This window comes from Metopolophium dirhodum, chromosome 1 (genome assembly GCF_019925205.1).
Source record: "Metopolophium dirhodum isolate CAU chromosome 1, ASM1992520v1, whole genome shotgun sequence".
Classification (NCBI taxonomy): Eukaryota; Metazoa; Arthropoda; class Insecta; order Hemiptera; family Aphididae; genus Metopolophium; species Metopolophium dirhodum.
This window is the reverse complement of record NC_083560.1, coordinates 146,923,623-146,934,933: the sequence shown is the minus strand read 5'-3', so window position 1 is coordinate 146,934,933 and position 11,311 is coordinate 146,923,623. Positions and strand designations below refer to the sequence as shown.

At 33.9% G+C, this 11,311-nt stretch overlaps 3 protein-coding genes across 3 annotated transcripts; 1 reads left to right on the top strand and 2 right to left on the bottom strand.

Moving 5' to 3' along the window:
* Positions 1–492: 492 nt before the first annotated feature.
* On the bottom strand, positions 493–1,152 carry LOC132933247 (uncharacterized). Its single transcript, XM_060999560.1, has one exon. It carries the CDS (start codon positions 1,150–1,152, stop codon positions 493–495), a length of 660 nt encoding a protein of 219 aa, XP_060855543.1.
* Positions 1,153–5,728: 4,576 nt separating this feature from the next.
* Positions 5,729–6,850, bottom strand: LOC132933246 (uncharacterized). Its single transcript, XM_060999559.1, has 4 exons — positions 6,710–6,850; positions 6,295–6,646; positions 5,972–6,217; positions 5,729–5,778 (listed from the first exon to the last, which is right to left on the bottom strand). Exons 1-4 carry the CDS (start codon positions 6,848–6,850, stop codon positions 5,729–5,731), a joined length of 789 nt encoding a protein of 262 aa, XP_060855542.1.
* A 1,692-nt stretch (positions 6,851–8,542) lies between these two features.
* LOC132933245 (uncharacterized) lies at positions 8,543–11,087 on the top strand. Its single transcript, XM_060999558.1, has 3 exons — positions 8,543–8,547; positions 9,713–9,888; positions 10,000–11,087. Exons 1-3 carry the CDS (start codon positions 8,543–8,545, stop codon positions 11,085–11,087), a joined length of 1,269 nt encoding a protein of 422 aa, XP_060855541.1.
* The last annotated feature ends 224 nt before the right edge of the window (positions 11,088–11,311 follow it).

Genomic DNA, 11,311 nt, shown 5'->3' with positions numbered 1-11,311 from the left:
TGACCAGACAGTCTCCATCGCGGTTCAGAACCAGTTGTCCCGCTCGACCAATTGCAATACGACTAATAACGGTACGCGAACATGCCAAGACAAAATTCCGACCCCCGCGGTCGAACTCGAATTTCCGTCAGGTTTCGTAACAGCCCTATTAGATTCGCAGGCACAAAAATCGTACGTAATTATTATATATATATAATTATTATAATTATATATAATTACGAAATAATTAATTATTAAATTAAGTATTTAAATTATAAAAAAGAAAATATTAAATTGTACTAGTCATTATCATTTAGAAGTCGTCCTCTACGTACATAATTAAGTTGCCAAGGTACACTACCAGCAGTGGAGTTAAAATAGTTTTTAAAATTTTCTCGTATGTCAAAAGCTTCACGTGTACAATTTCTTCTTATACCTCTTATATTTTGCATGCCTAATTCTTCATTTTGTGATATGTCTATATCAGGAACTATATTTTCTGTACATAACATATTATGGAGACAACAGGCAGCTAGTACGATTTTTTTCAGTCAGTTCTGGTTGGACCTCTAAAGATTTTCGAAAACATCTCCAACAAACTGCCAGTATCCCAAACGCATTTTCCACCACTCTTCTACCCCTAGAAAGCCTATAATTGAAAATTTTGTTTGGTTCATTTTCTCCTAAATGACATCTACTATAGGGACGAAGCAAATATCTTTTGAGAGGAAATGCTTCGTCGCCGAGTGTGACGTATGGCTGTGGCACTCCATTCATAACTAAAGGAACGTCTTCTGGCACATTCAATGTTTTATTTTCCAACATTTTTCCAATGGTTGATATTGAAAAAATTCCACCGTCACTATTCCTCCCATAAGAACCTACGTCAATAGCTGTAAATTTATAGTCAGCATCAACAAGTGCTAGTAGTACTATCGAATGGGAGCCTTTATAGTTATAAAATGTAGACCCGGCATTAATTGGGCACTGAATATTAATATGTTTTCCGTCTATCGCCCCGATGCAATTGGGAAAATTCCATAACGTATTATACCTTTCTGCGACACGTTTCCAAAACATTTCTGTGGGTTGAGGCATGACAATGGGTCCTAATTTTGTCCATATAGCGTCACAAACTTCAACGACTATTTGTCTGACGGTGCTAAATCCCATCCTATAACTAAATGCAATGATTCTAAAGAAATTCCCCGTTGCCAAAAATCTAATACAAAATAAAAATGTAAAATGTGAAAAAATATTTGTTAAAACAAGTTTGAATAATTTAAAAATATATTTTTAGCGGAAAAAGCAAAAGATCAATGGGATAAATTAAGAAGGTGTTTTTGTAACGCAGTGAGTAGACGCCGTGAAAAAAAAGTAGACTGGCTGCAAAAAAAATTGTTCCTTGGAAATTTGATCAGCAAATGTCTTTTGTTTTACCATACTTAGAAAATAAAAAGTATGTACGAAATAAATTCATATTTTTTTCTTAGTTTTTTAATTTAATTTTAATAAGTTAATAATTACTAATTTAGGATTACAAGTAATTTGAATAATTCATTTGTAAATGAAGAACATGGTACAAATGTAAATATCAATTCAGATTATAAAACACAGGATTTAAATGTAGATAATGATGAAACTGAAAAAATCTTAACAGAAGAGGGAAATGTAGATGGAATAGAGAATCAGGTCCAGGATATTTAAATAAAACACCTTGAAAAAGCTGGGGGCAAACTTTTTAAGCAACCTTAAAAAAAATCAAAAAAAATCAACAGCAATAATAATAATCCGACACATCAAATATTGGAGATAATGAAAGAAAATGCAGCTTCAAGAAAAGCGAAACAGGAAGAGAAAATCACGAAACCAAAAACTTCCTACTGTGTTTGAAAATATGGACGAAACAGATATTTTCTTTCTGAGTATGTCTAAAATGACAAAACTATTACCACCAGTAGAACAGGCTAAAATTAAATTATTATTAAGTAATTCTGTTCTCCAAGCGGAAATAAGAAATACGAGTAACCAAACAGCTTCTCTATCTTCTGAGTGATGTGATAGCGTGATAGGTGTGTGACTATAGTGTGATCATTTTCAAACATACCTACGTGATGTGACGTGACGTGAGTCAGCGAAATAACGACGTGACCTCACGTGACGTGATAATAGTGTGTCCCTACCTTTATATTCCGCTGACCAACACATATTATCGTATGCATACCATATTACCGTACATTATTATCATACACACAACATATTATTGTGCACACTACTATAGTCCGCGCAACGAAAACTGGCCGGTCACACCCCGAAACCCGCCCGCCATGAACGTGCCACTAGCCGCGGGTTCTCAAACTACGCGTCGCCGCTGCGATGTTATACAATAGGCGCACGGCCGTCGGTGTGTTTGTTATGCGATGTTGAAAACCAGTTTTGGCTGTATTACTGGAATGTGTTGTATAGAGGGGTCGTAACACGGAGGGGTCTTAACAGGAGGGTAGTGGGTAGTGTATACTGTTGATTTTGTGCATTATGCTACAGGACATTTGTAACCGACAGTGTGCTGTACCAGTGTTTTGTGTATTCTTTTGTGTTTCTGTTTGAATAAATTGTTGTTCTTAGATTTATTAAAAATGTCTCTTACCAATAGTGATACTCGTAGCCAGACTAAACAAATTGTTTATAAAGTGTATACGTTTCTAAAACAACTGTCAAACACAACCAAATTTAACCGCCGATTTTTTTAAAAACACACAAATACGTACTGCCGAAGCATGTGGATTGTCAGAGCGCACTGTCTGACGTATTTGCTCCGAAGCAAAAGAAAAAAACCGAAGAATCAACGTCAGTTATGTTATTTAAGTCTCCACGCAAAGGTTACAAACGTGCAAAAAACTGTGTCGGAGATCGACGATTTTGATTCTGATGTCGTTAGGAGAACTGTGCACGAGTTCTACGATCGAGGTGAGTATCCAACTGCACAATTGATACTAAATGCTTTAAGACAAAAAATCAATTATTCCGGATGCTTACGCTCCATGCAATATTTATTGAAGAATTTGAAATTTTCTTATAAGAAGTGTAATGATGGCCGTAAATTTTTGATGGAGAGAAATGACATCGTTGCACTTCGATGTAAATTTCTCTTCGAGAAATTTGTACGTTGCGCGAGATGAAGGATGATCGCCCTGTTGTTTATATTGACGAGACATGGGTTAATCAAAATCATTCGAGGTCGATGATTTAGCAAAATGAACCACGGCACTGAAGGATTGAAAGTTCCAACAGGAAAAGGAGGTCGGCTTATCGTGTGCCATGCTGGATGTGCTCGTTATGGCTTTATTCAAGGGTCCAAACTAGTATTCCGTAGCAATACAGGCAATACCGCCCGACTACCACAGTCAAATGAATGCCGAAGTTTTTAAAGAGTGGTTTATTGAATTATTAAACAATTTAGAAGAGCCATCTGTTTTGGTGATGGGATAATGCGTCATATCATTCCACAATAGTAGAAAAGTCACCCAAAAAGTAATTGGATAAAAATCGGACGTACAAAAATGGTTGAATGAAAAAAATATTGAATTTCATCCTCTTGAAACTTTAGCAGAACTTCATCAAAAAGTTTAAAGCCTTAATTCCGCGCCAAAAAAAAATACTTGCTTGACCAAATTGCATTAGAAAAAGGTCACGAAGTAATACGCCTACCTCCATATCATTGCCAATACAATGCAATTGAACTTATATGGGCCCAAGTTTAAGGGTCAAGTAGCAAAAAATAATAATACATTCAAGATGGGTTGATATCGAGCGTCTTACCCATGAAGCGTTGGATGCGGTAACCAAAGAGGATTGGGAAAATTGTGTAAGGCATGCCGAAAAAATACAAGATTCAGATAACCGAAAGGAAATTCTTAGGGACACCTTAATGGAACCAGTAGTTTTGACCATATTGCCCGATGACAGCGATTGCAGTGATGAGGAATCAGATATAGAGCAATTGGAATAACTGATATTGATAATAATTTTATGTATTTATGTATTTGTAGACTGTTTTGTCAATATTATTGACAATTATTAATAAGATGTAAAATATTAAGTATAGCCAGTATAGGTATAAAATATTATTTTATTTTTATTGTATGTGTAAAAAATATTATTTTTTTTTTTTTTACTGATTTGCAATTATTATTAACAATCAATACACTGTATATATATTATATCACGTATTGAAATTATGTTTTATACTGATAATTTTTTAAACCATTTTCTCTCATGATTGGTATAATAATTAATTAATATATACCATGTGAACAAATAATCTTAAAAAAAACGCGGCAATTAGTTTAATAACCACTTATTGACAATTGCCACTTAGAGTCGCACCAGTCACCGGCCAGTTTTCGTTGCGTGGACTATAATCAATATATTATCAGCGCAGCAGTCATCTGGTTATCAGATATGTTATCATATTATTTTACATTTATCATATATTTATTATACTTATCCACAATATATTCAAACTCTCACACGTACGCGACATATATTTTATTCACCCCCCCCCCCCCATTTTTCCGCGCATAGCGCATTTATTGTTTCTATAAATAAATATTGCAAAAAAGGCTCTGGAGAGATTCGAACTCTCGATCTCCGTCTTACATTCTGGCGCTTTAAACCAACTAAGCTGTGTGAATATTATTGTACACATCTCGATATAATAATTGATTGATACATTTATGTATCAAGGACTTGTGTCACACGTTTTTATTTGTAATACATTTAAGAATAATATACTTGCACAATTACATTCTACAGGAATAAAAACGTCTTGTGTGTGCCGACATACCCTAACTATTGTTAACATTCTTCAAAAAGGGTTGTGACTATACCCCTTTGTGTATTTTATACAAGCAAACGACATGTGTGTCCCGACATACTCTAGTTATTGTTAACAATGACATTCTTCAACAAGGGTCGAGACTAAACATGTTCACCCCTTTGTATATTTTTAACCTTAAATTTCTGTCGCCATAAAGTTCTATAGCGAGACATGTGTTGGACATACCCTATCTATTGTTAACATTCATGTATACCCCCTTTGTATATTTTAAACCTTGAATTTGTCCACCTGCACCTTTTACGGCAGGTGTTGTTATTCAATTTCTCATCTGTTGTGATTGAGGAATTTACCTCCCACCTAATAATGTTTCCCCCACCGAATAATGACTCATATCGTCAGACGCTTGACCCCTACAAGAGCGGACATTTATTCAGTGTGTCCAGAGTCTTATGCTATATTACACGTACATTTTTATTTCTTGTTAGTGTTTTTTTCAAGTCTTAATAAATTTCCAGTGTTTATTTTTATAAGTTTTATAAGTTTTTAATATTACCCATAAGATGGCCGGTTCGATTACAGATAATATTGCCTTATACAAGAAAAAATCCTTCGTATATGTACCTCCAAATACACCTTCAGATCTAATTGAATCTACGAGCATTACACTAGATTTCACGGCTAGAAAATTAATACACATCGCACTTGATCCTACAGAAGACTTTGATAGTTTGATGTCATTATACGTATATTAACTTCATCCCGGTACGTACATAAAACGTATTATATTTCAAAACGTATATTTTCAATGATGGGCAACATCCTATCGTTTATATTAAACACGCCTGAAAAATATGGGTGAAAATGATGGGCCTGATTTTTTCAATCTAGTCCATACACAGTCTCAATTTACTACCCTCGAACCATCTGATCGAGCAACTTATGCTCTTCACCCCACGCCGCTACGTAAAGTAAAACGTAGACTATTCTAATAATGTATGTAAAAAATAAAAAAAAAACGTGATAAATAAAAAAAAGTTTTTTCATTTATTAATATTAAGGTTTACACATTAAGGTTTACAATAAATATTTACAAGGTTCTTATTTCTCCATTAAATGGATTATAAGTTATAATTTGGTCATGTAATATTAAACAATATGCTGAAGTTGAAGCCGGGAACGCTTCATCAGCTTCTAATTCAATTCTGAGGTCCACTGTCGACATTTTCACGTTGTCGTTCTGTTGGCTCATGTCAACAACTATGATTGGAGAGATACTTTTGAATTCTGATCGGTTCAATAGAGGTGTTTCATCGTCGTGACCATAGTAAGATTTTTGAAACTTGGCATACGCGCGGTATAATGTCGCCATCTTATTTTTGTTAAAGTCACTTTGAAAATCTTCATTAGGTTTTCGGAGTTTAAATAGACTTTCAAGTTTTTAATTTTACAATGATCGAAATATGACATTGGTTTACTTGAACTATTTTTTCTGTCAGTTTGAAAACCGATTATGACATATCTAGGTTTTTCTAACTTGTTGGAAGTCTTTACTTTCCAAGAATGTGAAGTGTTTTGAGGTAAAAACGGATATTCACACAATTCCCCAGATCTAACCATTCTAAACGCACACGTTAGGGGTTTCTGATTGTTGACTACTTTCAACAGTCGGATTTTTTCTCTATCACTCACTTTCACTATAGGCATCCGCCACAATATTTTTGTTATGTTTATTTTAACATCTTTTAGTTTAGGAGCGTCCACTACCTCATTATTTTTATACTGTTTTATAACATTTAAATCTATCGATGCTCTATTCAATATGAGTTGCTAGTTACAGTTTATTAAAATACGTTTATAATCTTCACAAAAACCAAACAAATCTTTATTAACATTTTTAAAATCACTATCCCAGACAGCGTTTTGATGTGAAGAAATATTTGTTTTATTGTACGAACAATATCCTTTTAATGTTGTCGTTATTCCTGGATTGACAAGTTTTTGAATTTGAGTACCGTTTATTTCATATTTCATTTCGGAGAAAAGAAATGACAGCCCGTTGTTTATAAATCTAATCTCGTCAGTTATTTCTGTAGGTTTGGTTATTGTCCCCGGATTTGGTAAATTGAGTCCTATATTATTATTTTTAGGTAAACTGAGTCCCCCGTAAAAAAATTAAAGCGGTGAATTGAGTCCCCTGTAAAAAAGTTAAAGCGGTGAATTGAGTCCCTTATAAAATATTTTTTCTAGTAAATTAATAATGCTTATTAAATAGGTAATCAATGTCAACTCTTAAATGAATAATACATAATACATATAATAATTAATATTTTCAATAATAATAATAATAATAATAGGTAATCAATGTCAACTTTTAAATGCATAATACATAATACATATAATAATAATAAATAATACTCTTGATATTAAACGGGTAAATATTTTAATGATACGAGCTTAATAAATTGAAGTCTACTAATTTCATTATTTTTGTACTTCGTAATTTGTTCTCTTAATATATTCTCCTTTTCTATGTTGTGTTTTGATTTTTTGCATAGCTCTTTACTTCTTATTTGAATATATGTATTAGATTGGATTTCTTTGAGTGCATCAATAAAAATATAAATATTTGGATGTGAAGTATAAAAGTATAATTTGTAACCATTAGAAATAAAAATTGTTTTATTACGTTCACTTTTCATTACGTCCATTATTAATGTTGACATAGATGTGCTTTATACTCGAAATAACTAATGGTGCACGACTGTCGACACTATGCATAGGTAATTTTGAAAACTAGTCTACAGTAATCGCATCTAAATACGATAAGATAAGTATCTTATTAATACATGACATTGGTGTGCTTATATGCTCGCAATAACTAATGGTGCACGCGCGATTATACGTATAGGTAATTTTGAAAACTAGTCTAATAATATACGAGGGACTCAATTCACCGCTTTCATTTTTTTACAGGGGACTCAATTCACCGCTTTAACTTTTATACAAGGGACTCAATTCACTGCTTTTGAAAAACAGTAATTTTGTTTGGGACTCAATTTACCTACGCCCATTGTCCCCTCGATGTAAATATAACTCTCGCACGGTAGTGTATAAGACTCTTGTGTTATGTAAAGCAATACGCACCTCATCATTATTAGAAAGAGCTGATGTTGAATAAGGCAAAAAGAATGATAATCAATTTGAGTTATTTTACAATCGTCGATGTATCCAGCCATGACATTTATATATGTGTCGTCCATATTAAATGACGTTTATAGAGCGTAGAAAAGGCAAATTGTCGGGTGTTAGGCTATGTCTAGTCTGTTTTCGTATCGAATATTTTTTCTTCTTCGGAGTTGTTACCTTGTTAGTGTTTTTAACACGACTAACGGGTTTTTCATATACAGGCCTATTTATATTGTAAAATTGAAGACCCATCACGAGTCTTATAATCGTATCGATACCGGCTCACCTCGTAGATCAATCAACTCGTTGTCCTGATTTTTTAAAATTATACTCGCGTGTGTTATAGATGTAGAATTAAGTGGGTAAAAAACCAAATGTCTTGGTACCTCTATTATTTTATAGCCTGGAGGTACATTCGGATAAAACTCGTGTATTGTATGGCACAGCTTACCGTTGACGAATGAACCCATAACTAGGTTTGAATCGATATATTATATACAGTTTGTTTTGGTAGGGGTGACCGGATCTAGTTGTAACATGGGGTAAGATGTAACATAGGCGTAAAGTACTTGTAGATTGCTTCTATAGAATTCTAATAGATAGCGTTAGATTCTTAAATAAATATTATCATATGTTTTGTTGTTATCAGAATCATGTTGTAATTATTAAAGCGATAACAATCATAAAACTGATTTTATCAGTAAATAGTGAAAATATTTTGATATCTTACTATTCAGTTTGTTATCACAGTTTTAAAACTCAATCACAAGTTTTAGTCATACTTAAATCCAAATGTTGTGCAGATTTAATTGCAACAACACTCATTAATGTAAGTATTATATTACCTTTTTATTTATAATTGTTACGTACCAAATCTCAATAAAATTAAAGAGATTTTTGGCCACGTTATGTATATATTATAATGGTATGATGAACCTTATGATAGGACTGAGAAGTAAAAATACATAAAATAAATTCTGACACTTGTGTATGGTAATAATAGTTGATATTTTCAATTCATACTAACACTTTAACAAGGATATACAGAACGCTTATATTTAGTGTTAGTTGTATAATATGGTAACAGTAATGTGGTAATAGTAACAATATATGACAACTAATGTTGACAATAAACAAAACAAAAATGTAATTCGGACGTATAGCCGACTCACGTAACCAGGTATGGGAGATAACCTGGCAGAGTTGTTGTATGAATCGGCGGACGGGTGCATCAATCAAACATCCAAATGATGATTATGTGGAGATGACGGCACAAAACTGATCGCTCATAGGCGTATGATGGCGCAAGCGTATATTTGAGAACGGCTGATGCGTTCAATGGGTGATGGCAGTACACCAGAGCACTTTATCGCGTAAGGTGACGCAAGCAACTGGTCTACAGTTTATGAGTACGGCCGCCGACTTCGTACCATGATGACAACTGGGGACGTGTTATCACGGCTTTTACGATAAGTCGTGGATGCTATCAAGCGATGCACATATCATGCATCGACGGCCAAACATACGTAATAATAAATATTAAAAAAAGTCATGTTGGGGTACAATGTAACAAACTGTTTGGGGCTAGTTGTAACACATTTTTTATCATAGTATTTATTTTAAACAAATTCAACATGTAATTATGTCACACATGAATAGTATTTAATTAACATATTAATTTGTTATTATACATTTATACTTTTATAGAACATTCAATATGCCTAGACACTATATAAGGAAAACTAATAGAGGATTCACATCAGAGTTGATTAAAGCTGCTGCAGATGAAGTCATCATTGAGAATAAATCAGTTAGAAGTACTGCAAAAAAATTTAATTTGTGTCATGTCAGTCTGTCGCGGTATGTGGCAAAATTTAAAACAAGTAAGAATAATGGTGACGATAGTACACTAAATGTAGGATATAAGGGGCCTAAATAAGTATTCAGTGTAGACCAAGAACAAATACTATCTCAATGTATTAAAAATTCGGCAGATATGTATTTTGGACTCACCCCCCGTGACATTAAACAACTAGCATACCAATTTGCACACAAACTGGGCCTGAAGTATCCTGAGGTATGGGGAAAAAACCTTATGGCTGGGCCTGATTGGTTTACAAAATGTTTAAAAAGAAATTCTAGTCTTTCTCTCAGGCAACCAGAAACAACCAGTTTATCCAGGGCCATGAATAAAGCTAATGTAAATTTATTTATGGATAAGTTTCAACAAGTGTTATTAAAATATAAATTTGAAGCTCAACACATATACAATATTGATGAAACAGGTGTAACAACAGTTCAAACACCATCCAAAATTGTTGCTACTAAGGGGAAAAAGCAAATAAGTGCTATAACATCAGCTGAACGGGGTGTTTTAGTTACTATGTGTATAGCAGTTAATGGAACTGGTTGTGCTATACCACCAATGTTTGTTTTTCCAAGATTCAAATTTCATCAACATTTTTTAAGGGGAGGACCTGCTGGATGTGTTGGTACAGCCAACAAATCTGGGTGGATGAAAGGTCCAGAGTTCTTAACATTTATGGAGCATTTTGTAAATCATGTTCGACCAAGCCTTGAAAAAAAAGTGTTGGTGCTTTTAGATAATCATGAGTCGCACTTATATCTGCCTGTGATTGATTTTTGCAAATATAATGGCATTGTTTTATTATCATTTCCACCACACTGCTCACATAAGCTCCAACCACTAGACCGTAGTGTGTATGGTCCTTTTAAAAAAATTGTTAATAGGGAAATGGATCAGTGGATGACCATGCACCCAGGGTCTAGAATGACAATCGATGATATTCCTCAAATTGTGGCTGGTGCATTGCCTGATGCAGTATCACCTCGAAATATAATGAGTGGTTTTAAAGTTTCTGGTATTTGGCCATTTGATAGAAATATTTTTCGAGAAGACGAATTTGCACCATCCACAGTGACTGATATAGATGAATTGGAATCAAATCAAATAAATCAAGATACTCATCCTGAACAAGAATTATTCAACAGTCTTGAACAAGTCCTGAACATAGCAATCTTGAACCAGAATTACACATCAGTCCTGATCAAATTAATGTAAGTTCAAATGTTGCTATTCAAGTGTCAAATGGTAATCCAATACCTTCAACTTCAATATCAGCTTTAATGGCTGTGTTTACGCCCTAGAATTTGACCGTAACACCCGAAGGACCACTCGGTGATGCCCGAGAAACGATTTTGGTATGAGGTGGTTAATGAGTTTGGCCTATGTCACCCCTACCGCCTACTATTGTCATAGGTAGGCAACCATATGTGCTAATGTTT